The 25,417-nt window shown below is 38.6% G+C and overlaps 4 protein-coding genes across 6 annotated transcripts; 1 reads left to right on the forward strand and 3 right to left on the reverse strand.

The window, feature by feature from the left end:
* Positions 1-3,576: 3,576 nt before the first annotated feature.
* On the reverse strand, positions 3,577-5,106 carry LOC145238843 (uncharacterized). The gene has a single exon (XM_080102119.1). It carries the CDS (start codon positions 5,060-5,062, stop codon positions 3,959-3,961), a length of 1,104 nt encoding a protein of 367 aa, XP_079958245.1. The 5' UTR covers positions 5,063-5,106; the 3' UTR covers positions 3,577-3,958.
* A 1,544-nt stretch (positions 5,107-6,650) lies between these two features.
* Positions 6,651-8,903, forward strand: LOC145238429 (uncharacterized). Its single transcript, XM_080101584.1, has one exon. The coding sequence runs from the start codon at positions 7,708-7,710 to the stop codon at positions 8,752-8,754; it is 1,047 nt and encodes a 348-aa protein (XP_079957710.1). The 5' UTR covers positions 6,651-7,707; the 3' UTR covers positions 8,755-8,903.
* A 282-nt stretch (positions 8,904-9,185) lies between these two features.
* On the reverse strand, positions 9,186-18,070 carry LOC145239567 (E3 ubiquitin-protein ligase MIB2-like). Of its 2 annotated transcripts, XM_080102920.1 has the most exons (13): positions 17,708-18,069; positions 16,821-16,884; positions 15,843-15,938; positions 15,274-15,332; positions 15,056-15,212; positions 14,251-14,443; positions 12,978-13,106; positions 12,491-12,648; positions 11,609-11,760; positions 11,406-11,544; positions 11,076-11,345; positions 10,879-10,976; positions 9,186-10,137 (listed from the first exon to the last, which is right to left on the reverse strand). In XM_080102920.1, the coding sequence occupies exons 1-13, from the start codon at positions 17,834-17,836 to the stop codon at positions 9,970-9,972; spliced, it is 1,812 nt and encodes a 603-aa protein (XP_079959046.1). In that variant the 5' UTR covers positions 17,837-18,069; the 3' UTR covers positions 9,186-9,969. The 2 variants fall into 2 exon arrangements, with proteins under 2 accessions (XP_079959046.1, XP_079959047.1); XM_080102921.1 differs by lacking the exon at positions 15,843-15,938 and having other exon boundaries at positions 17,708-18,070.
* Positions 18,071-20,242: 2,172 nt separating this feature from the next.
* On the reverse strand, positions 20,243-25,386 carry LOC145237534 (uncharacterized). Of its 2 annotated transcripts, none has more exons than XM_080100437.1 (13): positions 25,191-25,386; positions 24,522-24,596; positions 24,297-24,422; positions 23,703-23,798; positions 23,514-23,628; positions 23,019-23,180; positions 22,586-22,946; positions 22,356-22,516; positions 21,820-21,883; positions 21,540-21,753; positions 21,196-21,236; positions 20,883-21,043; positions 20,243-20,439 (listed from the first exon to the last, which is right to left on the reverse strand). In XM_080100437.1, exons 1-13 carry the CDS (start codon positions 25,293-25,295, stop codon positions 20,345-20,347), a joined length of 1,776 nt encoding a protein of 591 aa, XP_079956563.1. In that variant the 5' UTR covers positions 25,296-25,386; the 3' UTR covers positions 20,243-20,344. The 2 variants fall into 2 exon arrangements, with proteins under 2 accessions (XP_079956563.1, XP_079956564.1); XM_080100438.1 differs by having other exon boundaries at positions 22,586-22,931; positions 25,191-25,366.
* Positions 25,387-25,417: the final 31 nt, after the last annotated feature.

The raw sequence follows: 25,417 nt of genomic DNA on the forward strand, positions 1-25,417 counted from the left end.
TATTAGGTACAGCTGTAATTATGGGATTTTTTTTCAATTTTACAAATACAGATAAGGGAGAGCATAATTTCTGACAGCTGGTTTTATTCCCGCTTTTACAGGACAGAATAAATTCTACGGCTATTGTTGATTATGCAAAATAGAACCCACATCAAATTACCTGCTGTTGAGCTAAATGTTTATTAACATAAATTCAATCAGTTCTTTAACCATAACCATTCGGTACGCTAACGCAGTGCTCTTCAACCGGTGTGCACGGTGCTAGGGTGCACCAGTACGAAAAGGTATACAAGGGTGCATCACAAACTTTTAATGAACCATTCATATTTGACCTTCAGGATATTAGAAAAAGGGTGTAGGTTTCAATTGATGTATAAATGAACGTTTTATTTTTTTTCAATGTTGATGTCTAACACTTTCAGTCCGGTTGACATATATCTATGTCAAAAGACGCTTTGCGCACAGTGCAGATTGACGTTAATTTACGTCAAAAATTTTTGATCAAAAATGTTTCCGTCAAAAGTTTTGATTTTAACTAAACAGGGTGCATAAGTTCGTCGCAACAACTTTAAGGGTTCACCAGACCAAAAAAGGTTGAAGAGCACTGCGCTAACGCACTAGAAGGTTTCAAAGTTTGTCAGGAAAATATTTATTGCATGTATTAGTGGTCTGGACAAATAGATGTGTGTAAAAACTCAAAATGTTTTTAAATTTTTTGTTTCTGGAAATCTCATTCAAACGCGATCTGACAGAAGAGTAGTCCCGCTTTAGAGAGTAACCTAAACAAATGGATAAACAAAGATTTTACTGTGTGGATTGAAACCATTGGCCAAGGAAATTTGTTTAAAGCACAAATTGCAAATATAATAATCATATTTTATGCCCGAAAATATTTCGACCCAGAAAAAAAGTGTTGAAATAAATGTTCGCCATTTAAATTATACTATTTTCTACGACGACCTTTGACTTACAATTTACGGGTGCTATTGCATCACACACCAACGCTATGCAGTTAACTGTGATTAACACTTCATAAATACACTCAAACATTCATGGGACCATATGTTGACATATCGCAATGTGGCATAACGGTTTGCCATAATTTTATTGGTTTGCAAAGTGTGTCCTGAAGGAAGAGTACAATGGAGTTTTCAGGAGACTTTTTCAACGTAACTACTTTCTCTACAGCAACCAACGCTACAGATTTGCCAGCAGATAGACTTTTAGACGAAATTCTCTCTGTACTGCTTTTGCTCTTGGCTTTTTACTATTTTGTCACTCAATCTGTGTTTCAATATCGAGATACTTCAAACAAAAATAAGCATGGTGGCGAATCTTTAAGAAGAGCAGCAGTTTTAAAAAGGAAACTTCAGGTGATGGACCTCACAAGCGTTGTAAGTCTTCTGCTGTACGCATTGGCCACGCAGGTTGAGCTTCGATTTGGTACGTTCAGCACGGCGGCTTGCAAAACGTTTTTTTATGTCTCTGCCACATGTTCTTTGATCAACGTTCTTTGTTTGTACACGTTGTTGTGGGTTCGACAGCATCACCTTTGTAGATATCCGCTTTTGCAATTTTTCAGTTCTATGCGCTTGAAGGTGTTTAACGTGGTGGTTATTGTTGGAATTTATGTCTTTCGCATGACGAATACATCCCTTAACCTGTATCTGCCTGAAATTAAAAGTACAATTAATGGATGCACGGCCGCACGCGGATTGATGGAATCGGTTAAGCAAATTTTTTACATTAATCTGTTGGTCACATCGGCTTTCTCTTTTCTTTTCCAAGTTCTTTTACTCATGCTGACACTTTATCCAATACTAAAATTTCCACGTCAAATTATCTGCGTTGGAGGTGCAGCAAAAGCTCGGAAAAACACTAAACGATTAGCTATTCGTCTTTGTATTGGTACATTGATTTGTGTCATTTCTGATCTTGTGTTCACGCTGGTAGTCGTATTTGCTGGAAGAAGAAAAGGGGTGGGATTTTGGATGACATTCAATGGTTTCTATTTGTCAGTGTGCTTTGCGGTCGTTCAGGCCTCGTACGCAAATTGGAGAGATCGACTTTTACCATGGAAACCAAATATTTCGGTCTCATCTGCAGATGTTCCCGTAAACAACCGTGTGGAGATGGACGTCGTTGGAACATCAGATGCAGTGGTCACAACAGCTGTGGGAATTGCAACCACGGACTTCACGACGGAAAAGACCAAGGACCAATAAAACATTCCGTACCAGTGCGATCGGTGAAACTTTATTGTACAAATTGGTGTATTTTATTTTTAATCATATAACTGCCACTGAACTTTTGTTTAAAGAATTCATCATGCAGGCGTTTCAACAATGACTGTTGTCGTCATCAGTGCAGGTTGTCAATTAAGCTATAGAACAAGGTTTATACAAGCTTGGAGTTATGTTTTTGATTAAATTACTGTTTAAGTTCGTGTATGGTGTATTTGACCCTAGTATTTTTTTATAGTTTGGTTATCCACTTTCTTCGTTTCAAACCAATCAAGTATGTTTTATGTCTTTTTTGTTGTGTTGGTTTATTTTGGCAATATGATTTTTGTGTTTTTTTTAGTACGGCTTTTAACTTAACTTAATAAATGTGCTTGCAGACAACTTGTACCAGTAACTGGGTTAGAGTTGCAAGTTTGCGTTTGGCCTTGAGTCCGGTTTTACTCTTATCATAATTTGTTCTGAAATTTTATTCTTAACTTTCGGGCTGCATGTGTTGAAAACCAAACTCTGATTCTGATCGAGGTTGGGACATGCATTTATTGCTACGGGCCCACTTACAACTTAGAGATATTGGTGTTGTTTATATTACCAAACAGTTTTAAAATTGTCAAAAGAGCAGAAATACTGTTATTCAAACGCGCTTTAACTACCGTTCTAACCAACACTGTAGTATGTGCAGTTTAATATCGAAACCGATTTCCTAATGTAAACTTTGTTGTTGAGAACTGGTACATTATCAAAGTAGCATTATTACACGGAGTTGTACGACGTCTTTTATAATAAATGGTTTATACTCTGGCCTAAACTTCAACTCTGTTATGTTTTGAATGTAGGTACGCAGGAGGCACGTGCTGTGTTGTTGCATACAGCTGTAGATCTTAATGAAGCATAGGCCTGTGTGACAAAATGTTTTAGTTGGTAAAGTTAGTGTTTCAGGGTATATTCAGTTAAAAAAATCTGTTTAGGACCATTTGAGGCTTATCTTGTTGAGTATAAGAGACTCGAATATATGTTGCTTACAATTTTAATGTATCAACCACAATCTTATAGTCCGATGAAAATATTTGCGAAAATGTAGTGAACTACACCTTTATAATAAGTTATTTTGACTATTTACGTTTTAGGCATAGATAGACAAAGTAACAAATCAGTTTATTGCTCGACTGGTACTTGAGATTTTTCAACGACATTTATTGAAACAATTTTATGCATGGCTCACACAACACCAAAAACAACAAAAATAAAACCAAAAGCATTAAATGTACAACATAACTGAGACGTTGACACCAGAGCTGTAAGCAAAGCCTGGAAATTGATGAAATTGCGGCACAAATGGGGTCGAGTGTAAAGTTCGGCCCAATTCAAGCCCACTTTATACATAATTAAGTCCGAACCCAACCCGAAAAGTGCAGCCCCACTTACAACCTTGGTTGACAGAAAAGATACGGCTTGAAGTGACTAAACCCATAACAAAATTGAATTAACCAAACTACAACAGTATAACAAAAGTCTATCTCTGTGGTGGGATTCAAATATTTTGTCAGCCGGTTCTATCACAAAAGTCATATTTTTCAGCCCGTTCTATTACAAAAAGTCCATTGACGGTAACCAGTAATGCTAACCGGTTCGCTGATCTCATAATATTTCGTGGGACGGTTCCAAAGAACCGACGCGAACGGGCTGAATCCCACCACTGGTCTGTCTGTATTGACATGTCATTTAGTTACAATGATTGGCGATATTTTATTGAGCTTTGGCTTTTCTGTGACAAAACCAGTTGTAGCAATTCCCACTGCAGCAACCATTTCATTTGATGCTTCGAAGATAGTATTTTTCACATTTCTTCGTTTAGGAACATCTGAGACCGAATTGTCTGGTTTCCAGGGCAAGAGTCGGGCTCTCCATTTTGCGTAAGAGCACTGAACCGCCACCAAAGACAATGCAATGTTAAAACCGTAAAATGTCATCCAAAATCCCAACCCTTTGCGATTTGATGCAAAAATTACCACCAGCGAAAACAGAAGATCCAAAATAACACAGATCAAAGTGCCTGTGCAAATACGGACAGCAATTCGTTTGGTGTTTTTTCGGCCTTTTGCTACCGCTTCCATCCGGCTAATTTGACGAGGAAGTTTTGACAGCACGGGGTAAAAAGTAAGAAATAGTAAAGCAAACTTGAAAAAGAATGAAAAAATCGAAGCAGCTAACAAGTTGATGTAAGTTATGCGCAAACTGGATTCGTTCAAAGCTGCTCCGTTCTGACATCCGTTGCTTGTGATGTAGGCTTGCGCCAGGTAAATGTTGACGGATGTATTGGCTACGCGAAACACAACAATTCCGACAATGACCACCACGCTGATTACTTTTAGACGGGCAGAACTGAGATTTTGCAAAAGCGGGCTCTTGTAGAGGTTTCGTTGACGAATCCACAGCAACGTGTACACGCAAAGGCCGTTGATTGAAAGACATGTCAGAGTTACATAGTAAAACGTTTTGCAAGCCGCCGTGCTGAACGTACCAAACCGAAGCTCAACCTGTGTGGCCAATGCGTACAGCAGAAGACTTACAACACTTGTGAGGTCGATCACTTGAAGTTTCCTTTTTAAAGCTGTTGTTTTTCCTAGAGATTTGCCACCATGCTTATTAGCATTTGAAGTATCTCGATATTGAAACACAGATTGAGTGACTAAAAGGTAAAGAGCCAAGAGCAAGAGCAGTGACGAGAGTATTTCATCCACAAGTCTGTCTTCTAGAAAATCTGTAGCATTGGTTGGTGCAGAGTAAGACGTTTCATCGAAAAAGTCTCCAGAAAACTCCATTGTCCTCCTCGGATAAAACTGTCAAATTTGTGTACCACGTTTAATTGCCTGTGGCATATAGAAGGATTGTCAAAATTGACTCAGTTAATATGGATGTTTAGGTATTGTGGCATATGTTATTCCATGACCTGATACGTCCACATATGGCTTCATTAATGTTTAATAAGTGTTTTTTGGGTTGTTTGTCGCCGTTTGCACCCAAAATGACCGTATTTGTACTCATGGCTTATATGAGTGATTTGAACGAACCAACAAAGTTCAATCCACAAGCCAGTTGACATTTCAATTTCCGTTTAGGGCAGGGGTTCCCAACCTGTGGTACGCGTACCACTAGTGGTACGGGAAGGTTTTTCAGGTGGTACGCGAGTAGATTTCGTTTTTTCACAAAAAAATACGTTTTTTTTCGATCTTTAAAATAGATCATTACGATCTTTAAAATACAGGCCATGTCAATTGTCAACAAGAAGCACAGTTGCTTTAAAAAACCGTGCAACGCTGTGGAACAGCAGTGGCGTTAATCATGTCAAGCAGCGAAAAAGAAACAAACATCTCATTAAATTTAGTTATGGTGCTTTAGTGTTATTTTAATACAGGGGTCACCAAACTTTTTTCACTGCGGACCGGATAAGCTTAATAATTATTCGCGCGGGCTGCATATTTTACATACCCTAGCGCCGTCTTTCCAAACTTAGCCCGCGAGGCTATTTTTGCTGGGGCGCCAAAATATGGTCTTTCTACAAACCCATTTAAAATCTGGTGATGCCACTGGTAAACTGTATAGTTAGTCTCATCTTACGAGCAATGCTTGTATATGACATCACAAGTAACAAAAGAAGGCAATTGTCTGCGCACAATTACACAAAACTGGCTTTGGATCAATCCTGGGCGTTGTAATCCTTTGAAACCAGGTAATATCAATTCTACATACCGCGACAGGAAAACTTTCGTGAGGTCGAGTAGATGAATTTTTGAATGTTACAAAGTTATCAATACGATTTGACAAACCAAAAAATGTGGTCGCGGGCCGTAGTTTGGTGACCCCTGTTTTAGTAGGCCAATATTATTATTCTCCATAAAATGTGATTCGATCAAATTAGTTGTTCTGCAAGAAGTGGTACGCGTGGCAGTACAGAGCGTCCAAGTGGTACGAGATCGTAAAAAGGTTGGGAACCCCTGGTTTAGGGCATAGATAATTGTACAATTACAACAAGCACACGTTACATATGCGGACTTTGAAAAGCTTGGTCAGTCCATTTTCAACTTTGGGTGTAGATTCAGCTCATTGCGCCTCTAAACCTGTACTTTGAAAACGTAGTTTACATACATCGCACTTTATTATCTTTTTTAAGATTCGCCACACTACCATACGTTCTCTTTTGACTGGACATGTCCTCATTTAAAAAAAAACAGTTTGTCCTCCGAGGACAATATAAATTGCCGGAATGTCCTCTTTTTTAATTTCCTGTGTTTTCGATCGTTTTTCATGGAAATTTACAAATTTTTATTTAAACTTTATGTAAACAGACTATATTAATTGACTGCATGGAACTATCAAATATGTTACGGTTTCCTTTTTTTCGGGCGCAAAAGCAGCTGTTGATATTCTTTGTCAAGAATGTGTCCATCTTTTTGGTGATGAAAATATGATTGGCATAACCTGGGTTTTGAGGTTTAGGCCGGGCTTACCTTTTCAAAAAACAAACTTATATATACGGTCCTGACTCCACACTCGGCTATATTTGTGTCCGAATTTCATTTTGATCAATCGAATTTTGGGGCAATCGCGTTTAGGTCGGTTTCAGTTTTTTTTTCATTTTGGAAACAATTCCCGTTTTTGATCCTGGTGAAGGTAATGCATTATAAACGCAACTTTGAAAAGAATTTTACAGTTTCAGAAATGACACTATTGGGTTCAGTATAGTTCGCCTTGTTGCGGATCTTTCAGTATATAACGGGTTCAATTACATTTTGCATGTACGTCAACGCATCTGCAACAGCAATCCCCTATTGTGACGTGATTCACTTCCGAAAGCACACATAATCTTTGCTTGCGGTCAGTGCTTGAATATTGTTACACTTAACGCTTTTTAAACCGCGTGATACTAACCTTTATAGAATATTTAAGATTATTTATTTAATTTGTATTTTAGCAATACCGGCTCACCATCGATTAAACAACGCACAAAATAGTTGATTCTGACATAAGTAGAAACGATTGGCAATTTTTACAATTCCTAGGTTTTATTCAAATTGAAAACAATTGGCGCTTGTTTTTGTACTATCGCCAAAACCATTTCCAATACGGTGTATATGGGTTTGTGAAACGTCAACAAAGACGAACAGTTTTAGCAATTTTGTAACACATCTGCATGCCCGAAAATAGAAATATGCACAATATTGTTTGACCTGTTGATATCGTATAAGGCAATTGTAACAGTGCACCGAAACACGCAATTTCATGACTTGAATCTTGAATATGCAAAGACGTGTTTCGTTGCAAGCTAGTTCACGCAAGAAGACAAAGGGGCTGTTTGCGGATATCCCTTTCTGAATACGCTGTGTATTTTCTACCGGTTATATATAATACTTGCTGCAACAGCGCTCGTGATCATTTAGAACTGTTGGTGTTTGGCGCAATTTTGACAATGAATGTCACCACTCAAGCTTACAATGGCAGTTTTCGGAACACAACTCTATCAAGCTCTTACTACAGGATACCAAGAGATCGAGTATTGGAAGAAACGTTTGCAGGAATACTTCTGGCGTTAAGTGCATACTTATCAATTTGTCAGTACATTTATCAGTGGAGGAACAGGGAAAAGAAGACATGCACGAGCTTAAAGAAATCCGAAGTCAAGCGCCTTGCCATTGTCGACATTGTAGGATTCACGACGTTGCTGCTGCTTTGTACCACCATCCAAATTGAACTGCGTTGGGGAATTGTATCTTCCATAGCTTGCTCTCTGTTTTATTTTCCATCTGTTTTTCTATTGCACGTTAACCTTTCGTGTCTGTACCTCGTGCTGTGGTTCCGGCAACGGGCTTTTTACACCCACAAGGTGCTTAAACATCTCAGCAGCCCGCCGCTCCGTATCTTCAGTCACGTGATTATCGGTGGCGTGTTCTTCCTCCAGACGACCACGATGACAATAAATTTCTACATTGCAAGTCCTCAAAGCACCTCTATCGGTTGTAGGATTTTCAGCAACGAAAAAATGGCAAGGTTTCAGCTTCTACTCACAATATCGTCGGCGTTCTTTCTTTTCTTTCAACTGTTGTTTCTTTCTTTGGTGCTATACCCTCTCGTGCGGCATTACGGTTTTAAAAAACTCTCCAGCCGAGCGCCAGGAAGCCTTCGGTTAAGACGGCTGGTTTGTCGTCTGTGTATTAGCACTGGTTTGTGTGTGTTTTGTAACGTCACCGCTTCGTTCATTATTTCATTTGCGCTTCAAAAAATGAGCGTCGCGTTTTGGTTTATCTGCTTTGGCATCAATCTCCTCATTAGCGCAGTAGCAGTTCAATACTCCTACACTGATTTCTCACACCGTCTGCTTCCACCCTTCGTTGGCCCTGCGCTAGCAGTAGACCCAAGCCACAGTGTTCGTTTCGCCAGCAGCAATCGACAGGAAAACCAAACGGCGAAATCCAACGAACCACCTAATCCACCTGTGCAAAGTGTCGATAATGTGTAATAATGTAAACTGCGTGTGACAATAATGCAATTTGAAAATGTTACATGGTTTTGTTTCGTATCTACAACTGTTGATTTAATCTTAATTTACGCACTTTCTTGTTCGTTGACCAGTTTCTGTTTATGTGAATAAATTTGAGTAATTTTTCATTAGAGATATGTATTTCAGTCCCAACCGTAACCCAAATATATAAGTCTGAAGTCTGGCAAGAGGCCATGTTTTTTATAAAGCCGAAATTATTTCAGAAGTTAGTGACATTGTGGCAAAAATGATACCGAATGTGAAGTTAGGTGCAAATGTAGCCCAAGTTCGATCCGAAACGCCCGGCCCGGCTAATAACTTTGGTCTTTTTAACAAATGAATAAACTCGATTAAATGTTTGTCCAGAATTTTGCTTGTTGAACATTTTGTTACCTAAAGGTTTGCCTGAGTTAACAAACAAATTCTTTATTGAGTTGTGGCTAACGTGGCGACAAAATAAATGATGATTAAAATGAAAATTGAGGCACACCATTGGCAAAAAATTACACGACTGTATACGCGCAAAGCACCAAAGTTGTGACAATTCAAACGATATGTGTTTAACACAGTTGACACAATAGAATAAAAAAAAACGATATTACATCGTAAACCATTTTATATCAGACTTGGTGAAACGTAATAACATTAGGACACAGCACATGCATGAACATTTTTGAACACGGCGAACAATGTTTTTGCAAACAGAAGTCATGTTGTTTTACGGTAGTTATGGTTTCAACCACTCATTGAGCCTAACAACTATTTTGTGCAGGCGTTACCACTACACCTAAACTTGCATATATTGCACGCGAGAAAATAACCAAAGAAAACATAAAAAACGTGTTTGTGACGGAAAATATTTGCTGGTGATCATAAAGCTTGTATTAAATGTTTTGTGATCATCCCCCATTGTGCAACTACGCGTCTTCAGACATTCAAAGTGCTATAGTGCAAGTATTTGCCGATGCACATTTTGGGTTAAGTAACGTCGTAGAGTTAAATTTGTCAAACTAAATACATTATTGTATTAACCAGCCAAAAAATTTTAAACTATTTCTTCAGGGGCAACTACCCACATGTTAATTATCTGTACAGATGCTTGTTTTACCTAAAAAGTGCCAAAGAACAAAGATAAAAAACGTTGGATACGTAGCCTTTGTGAAAGTTTGGGACTTTACCAGGAGTCACACTTGGTTACATGAAAACTTTAAGTCTTCCGGTTATCTTTATTCTGCAAATCGGACACTCAGTAAGTCGACTCGAACATTGTTCACAGGCGGCATGACCACAAGGTGCGAATGCAGTGTTCTTCCGTTTGTTGACGCAAATCTGACACTTCTGCATTTCGCGGAGTTCGTCCAGCTGAATGAAATACGAAAAACGTTAGTTTAGAGCAGCGGTTCCCAAACTGGGGTCCGCGGTCCTTTAGGGGTCCGTGGGGCAATTTTTAGGGGACCGCGAAGCGGTTGAAGTAATTCTATAATCTTTTTTGGCGTCAGTTTGTGCCACTAAATAAGTTTAAATCAAAGTAGAATTGAGAATCGACTGTCTCCATTGCTAAACAAAGGCCTTTATTGAATGACAACTATCAAAAATGCAATTGTTCGCGCACAATCGTAATGTTTTTGTCCTGTTTGTGATGTCATATGCTGTCTTTGGATGATTGTTATGCGCAATTTTGCATAATTAGCTAAAATCCTGCAATCAACTTTCGTTTTTATGAAATACACATTTAGGCTTGAGGACCGCGAGCCCTCGAAATAATGGCAAAGGGACCGTTTTGAAAAAAATATGAAAAAGTTTGGGAACCACTGGTTTAGAGTCTCTGTAATTATGAAGTGTATAGCCTTGCACACACACACATAACTATGTACCAGAAACCCTAAGCCTATGAAACGACTTCAAATAGATACACTACATGTTTACAATAAAAAGAAACAGACAACATACGCTTATTAGGTGTAGGCCTTTTAATCTACTGTTGTATAGCCAGATTTCTCCGGCACTGTTCTAAACACAAAGCATTACTGAAACGGATCGGTAATACTTGGGAGATTTATAAAGAATTACTCCATTCTTTAGGCTTAGCAGGTCAATAAATACTTCGATTTTAAGTTTCTTGTTTTCATCATCAAGGGGCAGTACTTTTTCTTCGATGGTTGTTTTGCAGGAAAAGCATTTCTTCAAACGTACGCTGCAAGCTGTTGAAAAAACAACGCAGTCAAATAAACAGTGGCCAAAAGTTTATTACGAGAAGTTTTTAATAAAAGTTCATACAGTATTGACTTTTTTGGACTAACCTTGGCAAACCAGTCGATGTCCGCACGGTCGGAAGGTAATTATAGCTGGGATCTCTTCGCACAACTGACAAATATCGGATGTGCATGATGAAGTCGCAATCTGTTGTGTATCATTTTCTTGTTTTTCGGCTTCAGCACTTGTACCCAAATCGACTGGGTCAGTTTCTTCGACCTGTGCTTGTTCTGCATCGACTTGTTCTTCCTGTGCGACTGCTTCATCCTTTTCTGGACTTTCTGTTTCAACTGTTTCATCGCTAGTTGTCTCTTCAGCTGAAAAGTTGAAAATTAAAGTAGGGTATATGCATTTGGCGTTTAGCCCGTTTTGCAAACCTTCTATTTTGCCGATTAAGATTGGATGGAACGACCACGTGCTTTGTTGAAGGTGAAGTCCCATTTCGTCAAGGTCATATTCCACAAGAATGTCATTACTGGAACTAATTCGTGTCACTTTTCCAGCTTTGCCTATCAGCTGTAATGATTTACAATAATGTTGAATGCACAAATTGAGAAACGTATAAAAGTGGGTTTAATACCTGGGCCATTTCGACGTCCCATTCTCCATATGTTTCCATCATATTCTGCAGCAGATCTTCGGGAAGGGCGATCATTACTTTGTCGCCGATCTTAAAGGTCACATTTCCGCCGGAATGATTTGTCTCCAGTACCGTGTCGCTGTTTGCGTCACCTGGTTTGTAAAGAGTAAAACCGAATATTGCAAAATATACAATTGTTGTTAGTTTTTGTGACAAGTCGAGTAATTAACCCAGCGAGTATAGCCCGAGTCTCCCTTGGTCGAGTCTTTGAAGAGACGCGAATTATGTCCAATACGAAACATCCAAATTCGCCACAAAAACGGAATTTATTACCTATAGTTCAGTATTTCTTAACCTTTTCCGGTCTCAAACTGGTTTTTGCCATCCAGCACATGGGGGAAAATGTATATTATCGAAAGCTGCACCGGTTGATAACCTAATTTTGCAAGTCAAAGGGCCTACTCACGTAAATCTTTAGCCTAATTAATAGGGTTCGCAGACTTGAGTACTTAAAGATGAAATGACTTAAACAATGGTCCTTAACCTTTCTTAAAATTCTTTGTTTCCTTATTGCCAGAAGTAAATCAGATTGTGCTGACAGTAAAGTAAAATTGACAGTCCTTCTACTCATTTAGTAGCATACTTGAGAAAGTTTACATTTTTAACCACAACTTAATCTGTAGGTTTTTAACAATGCGTCATCTTAATCATAACACCCTATCTTATACCCCAGGATTTGGTGTTTCGTATGCCGAGGGCTTTCTCGTACCCCCAGGTTAAAAAACCTTAACTTAAACTGATCATTAACATCGGCAACCAGCTGTTTTTTTAGTATTTGGTACAAACAAGAAAACAGAAAAGTAACCTAAGTTTAACACGTACCGCACATTGGCAGGTGATCTGGGTAGTAATGACCCCCATTTGCGGGAACGAGACACTTCAATTTTACTTCACCGCCGAGTCCCACGGGACAGACTTCTGTCCCCCCGTTCTGCCACTCGACAAGCACACCTTCCCGGAGTGTATCACACGCAAACACGCTGAAACAGAACCAATAGCAAAATATGGGTTTGGGACGTTAAGATGATGCTTGATAGCAGGGTATGTGGGTTTTTACTTCGGACTTGGACTTGTTGTTTATACAAAACAAGTCCGGTTTTTTTTTGACTTTTTGTTATTTGACAAGTCTGTTTGACAAGACAAAGTTCGACATTAAAAATGCTTCATAACTATGGAGGATTTTGGGTTGACCGATACAAAGTAGCCAAATCATGCTTTTTGGTTTAAGTGTTTGCAGATATTTTTTCGTCGGACTTGTGCAAGTCCAATGTTCAGCTTAAGAGTAATGTCATTGGAAAATTTTGCTCACTTAGAAACGATTGTGCCCTCCTGATCAGGTTCAGTTGGATCTTCGTTTTCACGCAAAGCAACTTTGGCGTTTGGAAATACTCCGCGCATTTGAACTCGTTTCGAGTCACGTCTTGCAGGTACTTGTACTCTGGACATAAAACTTGTTTGTTGTATCATAAACCCTGGTATAGTATGGTGGAGAAAATGTGTTTCCGAATACAGGGGAATTTGGTTAATCGATTAATATATTTTTTTGAATTGCATGATAATTTTGCTTACCAGGCTCTATGTTTGATGAGAGAAAACTTTATTTCATACTGGTGAAAGGCATAAAAAAAGATCTGTTTACTGGAAAATTTTCTCAACCACTTTCTTCCAACTACATTGTACAGAAAACGTTTTCTTGTGTATTTGTTTGTATAATGACAAGAAAATTTTAGATTACATATCGTAAATACCAAAATAGGTTCGTTTCGAACCACCTCATTAACCTTTGTTTTAATCATACTTACGGATATCGCTTCGGTCGTAGCAGTATTAACTTTCCTTTGGTCCCTTGTCTTTTATTAGCTTTTATTTTAATATCAGACTAATCAGATTTGTTTATCGTAACATTTTCCTAAACATGTGCCTTATTTAACTGCATTAAACGCACTGGTACAGCGTGCAAAGTCAGGCCCTAAGTCCGAACCAGGCCCGACTTACGACTCTGCCAGCAAATTACTATATTGTCACAGCAAAAATGAGAACATTTTGGTTCCTTTAAAGCAGGGGTCACCAAACTTTTTTGACTGCGGGCCGGATAAGTCTAAAAATAATTCGCGCGGGCCACATAGTTTACATGTCTTAGCGCCGCCTTTCAAAACTTAGCCCGCGAGGCGATTTTTCTAGGTGCGCCAAGATTTGGTCTTGCTACAATCCCATTTAAAATCTGGTGATGCGACAGTTAAATTGTATAGGTCGTCTCTTACAAGCCATGCTTGTATGTTACGTCACAAGTAAAGGCATTTGTTTGCGCACAATTGACACTAGTAGTCATGTCTGTGACGTAACAAACTGACTTTGGATCAATCCTGGGCGTTGTAATCCTATTAAACTAGGTAATATTATTACATTTTTCGTAAGAAGTAGATTATTTTTTGAATGATACAAAGTTATCAATACGATTTGGCAAACCAAAAAATGTGGTCGCGGGCCGGATGAAATGACCTCGGGCCGTAGTTTGGTGACCCCTGCTTTAAAGCGTTGGACTTTTGAATCTAATGAAGTTAACAGCTCTGTAGTGAGTTTACCTTTCTGATTCTATGGTATCATAACGCCAAAACGTGTGTTGAGCATCGTGTTCGTCGTTGAAGTAACAAGATGTGCACAAATCATAGTCATAACAATCCATGCATTTCCACCTCATTCCGCGTATGTATTCGAAGTGTTGGGTGAGATCGGTGTAGCAAACGTCACACACAGCGGTGTGAGAGGTTTTTGCAACTGTGAACGAGACCACAAAATGTTTTGCAAACTGAAAAAGACGCGAAATCGTTTTGATGTGCCAGTCCCTAAAGAGTTTGTTACGGGACGGATACTTTTTTAGGTTAATTGCTTTGAAATATTTTTTACGAGAAATGATAAAAATGATTTAAGTTCAAGTATATAGATTATATCAGCTGTAATAATTTTTTGCTTAACATTTGTTGTTTTTTGTAGGCTGGTTCGCGTTAAAATTTCAGTTTTAAAACGGTTCGCAGAGCAAGATTGGCGCCCCTGGGCCAGATTGTGTACATTCGCAACTCATAATGCGTTATTGTCAGTTAGGTATAGACAAACGGTAGTTTGATTTTTCACCGTAACGAGGAGATTTTTGTTAACATCGTCCCGAAATTTCAAATTTCATTATAACAAAGTCACAAAATAAAATACAACAATTAAAGGATACAGCAGAGGCCAAAATAAAAAAACATTGTAGAGTTTATCAAGAGAATGGATTCTTAAGGGATTTATAGGATAGCCGATATTTGGCAATAATTCGTTTCCAAACCGCCGTTCAGTGTTTTTTTTACCAATAGGTATAGAAATATTGACCGAACAGTGGTTAATACGAACCTGCTATGGAAGTGTCCAATATCAGTAAATCAAACGATCCGTATTGGCTAGATCTGTAAGAGTTTGTTTTTCCGTTGTCCCAAACCACATTCACACACTTCCTTGATAAAAAGTCTTCACTAGCTGTAATCGTGCCGACACCGCCCTCCCCAGAATCCTATACAAATAATCTATTTCGCATTACTTGTTCCAACGTTTTTTAACTTAACAGCACCAACCTCATCGTTATGTCTCCAAGTTGGACCTCTTACAACGCGTGTTCCAACTGTTGGCTGACCTAAAACACCGGTTTTCAGAAATTTAAAGTGTGCGTTTTTAGTAGATTTCATTGTTTAAATCTAAAGAACAGCACTGAGCGAATGTGATTTTTGTAAAAAAATTAGAATAGGCTACTTGAAAGGCAAGAAAGTTCATTTAACTTTTAGTGAAGTGCTTCCCAACCTTTTTCGACAAATTCCTCACCTAACAATTCAAAACATTCCCATTCCTCCCTAATATACTAAATAGTAAATGCTAAACCATACAAGGTTCAGTTAAAATTGGTTCTTTTATCAACTTCACAGGTCATATTTCCAGAGCTTAAATGTTTATTTATAAACCACATGTACAAATTGAAGTAAATTCTACCCAATTTCTCCTCGGTTGGGAACCACTGTCCCAGTGGGTCAGTTTAAACAGGACTAATTAAAAAAAAACACGAAAAGTCGCATTAACGAGTTCAAGTCAGTTATAAACCGATCCGCGCCGTTTAGTTTGTTATGTGATGTTTGCACATTATTATATTTACATGTTGCTCCTGTGTAGGCTGCTGAAGGAACGTTTTCCAAGTAATTCTCTAATCGCTGTACACCCTCAAGGGTGTGAGCTCGAACTCTGGGTTCATCTGGAACAGTAATACAAAAGATGTCATAAAGTTATAAGTTTAAAGAAATATCCATTCTTAATCTTCAACACTGTAATAGTGTTTGGTCTAGCTCAAAAACAAATGGGCTCAAATCAGCCTCGATAGCTGGTAAAAATCCGTCAAAAATGATGTCGTGTGTGAAGTCTGGTTTACGATAACAAAATGGACATGATTCCTATTGACATATGTCAAGCGTTTTTTAGTGGTTCAAATTAGTGATGCACGGAAATTTCGGTTGGCCGAACCATTTCGGCCCAATCCGCTGTTTTTCGGTTACGGCCCGAACTTTCTTAAAAATTCGGCCGAAACCGAACTTTTTCATTGCATGGAATTATTGCCTAAACTTTCATTTTCTCCAATACGAAACGTCATAAATTATCTTTGTGTCTATAAAATGCAAAATATTACAAGTTTAGTTAAGCTTCCGCATGTGAAACTGATTTTGATTTGTCATAATTCAATTCACTCGCATCAACGACACCTCGTGGTCGAATATTCGGTTTCGGCCCGAACTTTGTTGGGGGTTTGGTGCATCACTAGTTCAAAGCCTCTTTAAGAGCCAAACAAATACTACAAAAAGGCTAATGAACTTCAATTCAAATTTACACTCTTACGCTAATATTGCAGCTAATGCAGTGCGTTTAATTTTTGTTTGAATTATATGCTGGGCTTTTGACATGTTTAATTTGCCATTACGTAACGGGTGACATTTCTTTATACTCGAGTAATTGAAGACTACCCTCATTTACAAAGAACACCTAAATAGTGTAACACGATTTGAACACAAATAGACACAGCCAGACTTGCAACTCTACAGCGGTGGTTTGGAAATTTAATTGATAGGCAAATAAATGCACTTACATTCTTCAAACATAAAGTGGTTGCCATCATCGTCGTCTTCGTCAGAATCGTCGATTCGAAATTCCTGCAAAACACTTGCATGTAACGATACGGTTTCTGCATTTGCACAACTCCAAACCCATACAATACAAACAAATGCTTATGGGTAATTTATTATGGTACAATACGCCTAACCAATAGGCGGTAAACCGAAGTCGTAACTGGTAAATGTGTGTACATATTGTTGAAAAAAGTCGCCAAGTATGTCATAACATGGTAGGATGCCGGTTAGTAATCGAGGACCAGAACAAATAAAGAAACGGGTCCCATGCATCTCTTTTACGAGGGTGTTTTTGCATGGGGTAACACTAAAAACAGAGCCGCCACAGAGTTGTAAACGGGCCTTAAATTGGACAGAAACCGGCCCGAATCCGATTCGATTTTGAGAAGCCCGTTTAGGCCCGAAAGCTTAATTGACAAGCCTATACATTAAAGCCCTGGGAAAGCATAAGACAACACACAATAGACAATTGGCAGGTTAGGTCTAGCAACTAGCTACTTAGCTAGTTAAATATATTTAAAATATATTCTGACACTGGGTGTAAAGTCTTACCAAATCAGGCCCGTTTTTGTGCGAAGAAACCGAAGCCCGAACCCGGCCCGAAAAGACAGGCCCGACTAACAACTCTGAACAGCCATATCCCTCACACAGTACAACCATCACAGTCGTTTAGTTGTTGTTGTCATAAGAAGTGATTAAGAAAACTTAGTGTACAGTTTATGCACTGTTACAGGTTGCGAGTCGAATCGACCTTACATGTTTCAAAAAAAATCGGCTAATATTCGGGTTTAGATTTTGAGGTATTTAGTCGTACAGGCAGTCTAGTAGGCAAGGGTCAAAAACTTACCGGTACTGTCTTTTTTCGGCATATTGTCTGATGGGCTTTCCACTTGATCCATGATGAAAAATCTTTGTCACATTTGCTGCATTCATATTCGCCGTAGTCAGAAAAGTCGCTGCTTTCTCGATTCCCCATTGTAGTTGGTACCTTCGACTAGCTGTGCCAGCGTAACAACAGCTCAAGCGTAATATACCAGTTCGCTTAAGCCACCGCCACGGTGCCTTCCCTGTGGGTTACTCATTAACAATGGATAACAGGGGCTGCACCAAAATGTGGTAGAGTTGAAAACTGCAAAACATCATATGACCTCAGAAAAGTGGCCCAGTTTCTTTAAACTAAACTGCTTACAACGGATAACTTTATGTATTTTACTTTCGCAAAGTCGATACTAACGCATGTGGTTTTGCTAAACTGCTAGTTTTTATATAAGCTGCGCACATTGCATAGCTTATGTTCATTTGCCCACGGGCATGCAAGTTCAGACACTTACGACGATTTACTGCTGATCTATACATAAGCCTATGAATGCTAGCAAGCAGAACTGAAAACACTATTGATTGCCGCATGCTTTAACTATTTCAAGTTGCTAGACAGCTACATCTTGAATGCAAATCGTGTTCGCTTCTACAAACATAAACTGTAAAGCTGTGCCTGTAACACGTCTGTTACACGTATTCAAAGCAAATAAAAAACATGTCCCTGGAAATCAAAAACGTGTGGTAACTAGTTCCTCTACAAAAGAGACCTGAGAAGAACTCTGTCTGGTCAACAACTGTTAACGATACGCATCGCTAAACAAGATAACACAGCAAGGCCTGAATTGCGTCACCATTCGCTTTTCACTCTGCGTTGTATTGATTAGTTGTGCCAATAGTTGTATGTTGGAAATTCAAAAACTAAACTACTCTTTTTGGGAAAATACCCTCTTAGGGAGACAATTGAAAAAGGGCATTGCGTGGGCCCTGTTTACACGTACGAAGTCACAAGACAGCCTTTCTCTTTTCCCAGCCACCCACACGAAAAAGCGAAAGCCGTGTTGGGGTTTTCCAAGCGCAAGTCTGCGAGTGGGCGGAATTGTCCACGTTTCAACTGGCTTTGCTCAGTGGAGGGATTCAATTTTTTTGTTAGTCGGTTCTATCACAAAAGTCATATTTTTCAGTCGGTACTGTTACAAAAAGTTCACTGACAGTAACCAGTAATGCTAACCGGTTCGCTGATATCAGAATTTCGTGAGACTGTTCTATAGAACTGGTGCGAACCGGCTGAATCCCACCACTGGTCCTACCTAATTCCACACTGTCATATACTTTCACATGCTCAACTCTACACTGTGACATACTCAAAAGTCCCTATACATTTAGGCCTAATCTAATTATATCCCAAATACATAGGTTGCTACTGAATGTACAATTGTATCCATCTTTGGAACATGTTTAGAGGTGCAAAGTGTAAAAATAAACACGATATGACAGAAAATAGCAAGCATTTGATCACAATTGTTTGTTCTTTGTTACATAACAATTGTGGTTACAAAAACAATCGTTTGAAATTACAATTGCGTTCCTCAAATTTGGATTTGATTATTTTTATTTAATAGCTTTTGTTTTGCCTCTTCAGTGGTGTCTTACACACTTATTGATAATGAGTTGTGGCGAAGGGCCTAGTTTCAATAAAAGGTTATTTCAGAGGGTGGAGGACCCGTACAGAAGAGCCCTAGTTTACATGGAAAAACATCAGATTTTGAGTTTATTTCAGGATATGCTGACAATGGTTGTCTACACAAAACCAGAAAATCCTAAACAGTTTATGACCTCTATGATACAGGAGCTAATACGCCAAAGAGGTGAAGACCTGGAGATATCTGTAAGCAGCTTAAGTCTCTTTGATGACAAGAATAACTCAGATAGCGATAATTACGAATCTTCAAGTGTATTGTCTACTTCTTCGGACGAATACAACTTTGATGAAGCATCACAATCCGAAGACGTAGCAAATCCTGTCTATGTACCGCCAAAAGGTGATATTTCAGATTTTACAGCGTAATTCCAACTGACTTTCAGTGAATCTGCCTTCCTTATGATGTTGTCCAACTGGAAAACTGGACGGAAAGGCCAGCCCAGATGATAAGCTGTGTAAAAGTGTTTGGCGATTCTTTTTTACATTGGATTTAAACTATATGTATGTTGTGATGTTTGTGCAGCACAGATCACTGTAGCCAAATTTGTTTCAAAACTTTGTGTTTGAATTATTTGTGACGTATTGGAACTATAACAATGCTTATTTTGTGTTTTTTATGATGTAACAGTCCTCACAACCAAACGTACGCAAACAAATTTGTCTGCTTTTGATTACTGTTCGAATCAGTTTGCACGGGCAGCTATTGTTCACAAAATTTTAGTGCAAGATTTCATTATTATTTTGTCCTAAAGTATGTTAGGTCGCGGAATTCAAAGGCTTTTCAAGTACTAGAGTAGTAACACTTGTAAACAAACTTGCTAGCATTGGTTTCTTGTAGTTTTATCAGAACACAGAAATATTACACACAGTGACATAAACATTTATTGTACGCTTTGACACTACCACAGTGAGAACACAAGCACAAAATAAATTATAAACTGCACGGAATAAGGATAATATGTTAAGTTACATGTCGAGTATTGCTTCGTCAATTCGCTGTTCAACTGTTTTTCGGTTTTTGTGGCGGTTCAGGATATCCCCAAAAATAGAATCAAAAACATCTGCAAAATCAAATTGATTTTTGGTCAAAGATTAAAATTTTATTAGTGTTTCAGTAGGTTGCAAAAAAGTTACAAAGTTTTGTAATATTGACGGTAACAGATTAAACGCGGGATTTTTTACACGACTTGAGGCAAAGGTCCGTGGGCAATTGGGAGAAATAGGATGCAAAATGGTTGATAATTTTGAAGCAACACCACAGCCGCGGGTCCAAAAATTTGGAAAATGCACATTCTTCGTCCCATTACTTCGGTGTTTTAAACCAAATTGTATGGACTATAGAGTCAAAATAGTTTTCGAAATTTTGTACTGGCAGCGCCACTATACCTTAAAGGTGATGCTAACATTAAAAAAAATCGGTTAGAACCAATGACTTAAGGTGGTATGGCTGCAACCAGAAATTTTAACTTTAGGCTGTTTTATTAGTGGGATGTGTATTACATACCGCAGTCAAGCATGCTGTTTCGAATTCCGAATATGACGTCATTCTTATCAAGGTGCGCCAACAAATCCTCGTCCAGCTTTTTTAGTGAAACTTGATCTCGAATTTTCCACGCGCACTTTCCTCCTTTGTCGGCCACTGAGTCGGGCGACAGCGTAATTTTTCTTTACAAACAAATATTTTCATAGTTATTTTTTGTTGTTTTATTCAGGGAAAATGCCTAATAATGCCTTAAGAAATCTTTTATCTGCAACGTTATACCATTTGCAGTCTGACAACGACGGCTTAAAGGCAGTATTTTTTTTAGGATACTTACTCGTAATCTTTGCAGCAGCACAGTTGGTGTCGGACAGCGTTCTGTAAAAAACAAGACCTTTACATTCTAACTTACAAGAAAATAGTTTTGTGCATATTCTGTTAAAGGCTAAGGGAAGGGAACGTTTTTTTTAGTTTTTGACCTTTAGACTTTGTTCTTCCTGTATTTATGTTCGTTTGTTGCTTTTACAGGTGAAATATCTTAGTTTTGGATCTTTTTGTTTAATTATTTTGAGCCTAAAGCATGCTTCTTTATTGAGCTATTAGGCTACTTTTAGAACTCAGCGAAGGTGGAGATTAACATAAAAGCCTTGCGATCTGTTATTACTTAAATCAAAAACTGACCTGCCACGTTTGATGAGCATGTTCGTAGTAGGGAAACCACAAACGAATACACTTGTATATATTTCGAACCGTCAGTTGACAAAAATTATTTTGTTTGAAAACGAGGTAGATGAGTTGGTTATAGGGAAGAGGTGGCTTGGAAAACTCATTTTCGACAGTTTGATTTTCCGAGCCATCAGCTTTCTTCTGGTGCTTTGTGTATTTACGTTTCGGTCTGACAAAGGAATGGCGCAATGAGACATGACTGCCTGTATAATTGAATGTGTAACAAAATACTTACTTTACTGGTGGTACGTTGAATTGAAGATGTTGACTGTTTATAGTGTTCATCTTGTTTTGAATGTCTGCGGATATTAACATTTTGAGATGAATGTTAATTTACAACTTGGATCAGCCCTGAAGCGTCTATCTGTGGCTATGCAGACCAGCGATCATGGCACTATCTAATATAAACCACAGACTCCTGTCGTGGCTTCGAATCCCACCGCAGGCAAGACTTTTCTAGCCTACGCATTGCCGTACGGTTGTGAATGCTTGGTAACCGGCTGATTCGGTATGATGCTTTTTAATGGGCCTGGCGTGATTGATAATAGCATTGCATACATTTATACCTAGTCAAATAAGTTGAAACATAAACATATTTGGAGCAAATCTTGTTACTGTTAAATTCAAATATTTTTCTTTGATTTTAAATTCTTCAAAAAAGTGTAGGTTGTGTAACTATAAACTAGCTAGCTTTTAGGTCAAAATTTTATCCATAGGATTATTTAAAAACCTTTGATCTTATAATCTAGTTTTAACTTATCAAGTTCTTACCCGTCAACTTGGTGGGCCGCGCTTGCGAAAATAAGGACGATAAAGATTGCATTTGCATTTCAGCTGAAGTCATCCGCAAATCGGCCGAGGTTAAAGGTGACTCCTCATTCTCCAAGAAAGAAAACATGTCATCACCAATCGTGTTATCCGTCAGTTCACTCCTGAAACAAAAAACAACACAAATTTATCCTGCTATACACAACCACCAGCCATGCCCAGAGAATACTCACAATGCACCGTTTGGGAAAATTTCGTTGGTGAAATCCGATGGTTTGGTTACAAGGCTGGAAAGTGATGGTTCAACTTTCACATCTTCAACTTTGCCTTTAAGTAGCTTTTGCCGCTGGATAGAGGAAGCAGGAATCTCGATTCTTTTCAGCAAAACGTTAGCCGGAGGTAATTTCTGACTTTGTCCCTGCAAAACCTTGGAGAGACCCTGACGGGCGTGAGTAAGTTTACTCTCATTTCCCAACTGGCTACGTGATACTGGAATCAATAAGTGAGTCAGTTTTCCGGAATTCTTTAAGCTTACTACCGAACTCGATTGAACCGGTGTGTTTTCCTGTTGGGCGTCATCTGCAAATTCATCAACTTTGTTATAAATTAGTCACAATATATACTTCAAGCATTAATACATAGTAACCATTTTTATTACAAACCCACCTTCTTTTTCCGAAGTTCTCTTTCGTTTTCGCGACAGCGGTGCGGTTCCGTTTACCATCAACAGCAATTTCGGTCGCTGAGGAGGACTCGCAACGGCATCTTTCTCGTCGCTAGATGGTAATGAAGAGCTGTCTTCAGACGATTCCAGGTCGGTAGATGAAGCTTAATAAGATACATGTCATAAAGTTACAAGCCACGAACATTATTGATTGTTTATTGTTACTCTGATCCCAAAAGTCCAAGCTCAAAACTCGGGCTGAATCCGACTTTTACGTAACAGAGTACGTACAGCTCCGAAAATGGGAAAAATACGGCAAAATAGATGCCGAGAAAAAACCTGACCCAAAGCCCGTTTTATTGAAGCTTAAGGCCGAAAAGCCTTGCCAGACTTAAAACTCTAAATTAAGGTTCACACAAGTTTGTGCGAGCTTTAATCATAGACCACAAGACACCGTAATACCACGTTAAAGTGATACTATATCCTTTTAAACTCACCGGCATCGTCCATAGCATAGTCGCCTGACAGCAGTTCGACAGCTTCCTCCAAGTTGTACGATGACTTGCATATTTCAGGACTGCGTGCTTGGTACGTGTGATCCACAGGACAAACCTGGATGTCAATGCAAAAAAAAGTTTATATTTCAGCATGTTGCAGGACACGGCGAATGTTTCAGCTTAACAAACCTCGTTGGGGTCGACCATTGTCCATGGCATTACTCCTGATGTTTTCAATTCATCCAAGTGATCCCAATTAGCTCTTGCGCAACGGTTGTTGGAGTTCTAAGGTTTAAAGTAAGATTATCTGTTGCAAATCATTTGAAGCAATAATTTTGACATAAGAAACCAGTTTTAACACGGTAAAGGTACCTGTAAAGTTTAATCTGCAGATATTTGGCCTGAAGTTTTAAATCTGAACGTTTTAAACCTATAGCCAGACTTAACAGGGCTTTTTAAACGTGGGACCGTTTATTAAATTTATTGTTAACCGTTTATTGTTTCATTAAATCAATAATCATTTGCTCTGGTCCATTCCATGTTTGGTTTTAAAAAATGTTTGAAACAAGACTAATAATTTGTTCCGGCCTTTTTAACTCATATAGTCAGTAATCATGTGTCGCATCATTAACGTTGCAATTACAGTAGGTTCATTGATCAATTCACACTTTTGACAAGGTTGTGCAAGAGGCATTGCCTTTTCTATAAATTGCAATGCCGCTTTTGATAGCGCACCCTTTGCCTTAGCTCGCCGGTCTCATTAAAATCAAAAATAGAACTTACGTTGGCATTCAATGCAATTGGTTTTCGCTTGGTCGAAGATGAGGTTACGAGCAGTTGGCCTCGAATATATCTTTCGATTAACGACAAAACTGTGTTCAACCTCGCTTTGCTCTCAATCGCTCTCACCTAAAATGGCACAATTCATTGAAATGTTATCCATCATCGAGAGGTAAGTGCTAACACCGCGGAAGACCTCGCGTAACGTCCTGTAAAGTGATCACTTACTTTTTCAAACGTTGGCTTGCAGGTGTTTGTTTGAGCGGCCACCTGGTCCGTGGTCACATGAAATAATTCGCTTATCTGTGTAAGGATAAAAACCGTTACATAATACTTCTATAAAAACACAAATTATGATTATAACACATATGCGAGATTAACAAATATGTGACTGTTCCAGTAGTTTTCATTATGACAATCCCTGATGAAGGTGTGTCGTATGTGACATCGAAACGTCTTGTTATGATAAAAATTGCTGGAAGAGCCACATACTTGTGAATACATTATGCCTGTCAACAGCAGCTCATTTATATTTGCGAGATATTTGGTGTTTGCCAAATAATAGGCTAGTTCAAATGACTTTATTTTCGGACAGTTTATTTCATAAATTTATAATGTTAAGTCCAAACATTTACTCCAGTATATTGAGAATGTGCCTTCGTTATGTTTTACAGCTCACAGAAAAAATAGTAATCACTGATCAAAATCGTATTCATATTCACAAGTAGTCGACTCGTGAAGCCAATACAAACTATGAGCATTCTAATTCCAGCACAAACAAAGATGTAGTCAATACAGTAGTGATCAAAAAATTCGGAAATATTTAAGAAATGGCTCTATTTTATTTGCATTTCCTCAATTGCTACTTTCCATACCCGACTAAAAATGCTGACCTACCTCATGAAACCAATCGGTTTTCCATTTCTCAAGTGACATCACTTTCCCGCTACGTGATATTGACACCATTGGAGAGGACAGCTTCGTTTTCGTGTATAGCACCATTATGACGCACTGCTACTTTTTAATTATTCTTTACTCTCTTATGCGTCTGCTTATAATCCATTGTGTAGGTTCGCATAGTTTTTAACCCGTGACACTTTTTCCATTGTGACAGGTTTTGTTTT

Source organism: Phallusia mammillata, chromosome 7 (assembly GCF_965637545.1).
Source record: "Phallusia mammillata chromosome 7, kaPhaMamm4.hap1.1, whole genome shotgun sequence".
Taxonomy (NCBI): Eukaryota; Metazoa; Chordata; class Ascidiacea; order Phlebobranchia; family Ascidiidae; genus Phallusia; species Phallusia mammillata.

Coding starts and splice junctions, on each gene's coding strand:
- LOC145238429 (XM_080101584.1), top strand. CDS start 7,708: ATGAATGTCACCACTCAAGCTTACAATGGCAGTTTTCGGAACACAACT.
- LOC145239567 (XM_080102920.1), bottom strand. CDS start 17,836: ATGGGGAATCGAGAAAGCAGCGACTTTTCTGACTACGGCGAATATGAA. Junction 11,761..12,490: donor AGATCACCTGCCAATGTGCG/GTACGTGTTAAA, acceptor TTTACAAACCAG/GTGACGCAAACAGCGACACG. Junction 10,977..11,075: donor ACATCGACTGGTTTGCCAAG/GTTAGTCCAAAA, acceptor TTTTTTCAACAG/CTTGCAGCGTACGTTTGAAG.
- LOC145237534 (XM_080100437.1), bottom strand. CDS start 25,295: ATGGTGCTATACACGAAAACGAAGCTGTCCTCTCCAATGGTGTCAATA. Junction 24,423..24,521: donor GCAAGCCAACGTTTGAAAAA/GTAAGTGATCAC, acceptor GTGCCATTTTAG/GTGAGAGCGATTGAGAGCAA. Junction 23,629..23,702: donor CAATGGTCGACCCCAACGAG/GTTTGTTAAGCT, acceptor ATTGACATCCAG/GTTTGTCCTGTGGATCACAC.
- LOC145238843 (XM_080102119.1), bottom strand. CDS start 5,062: ATGGAGTTTTCTGGAGACTTTTTCGATGAAACGTCTTACTCTGCACCA.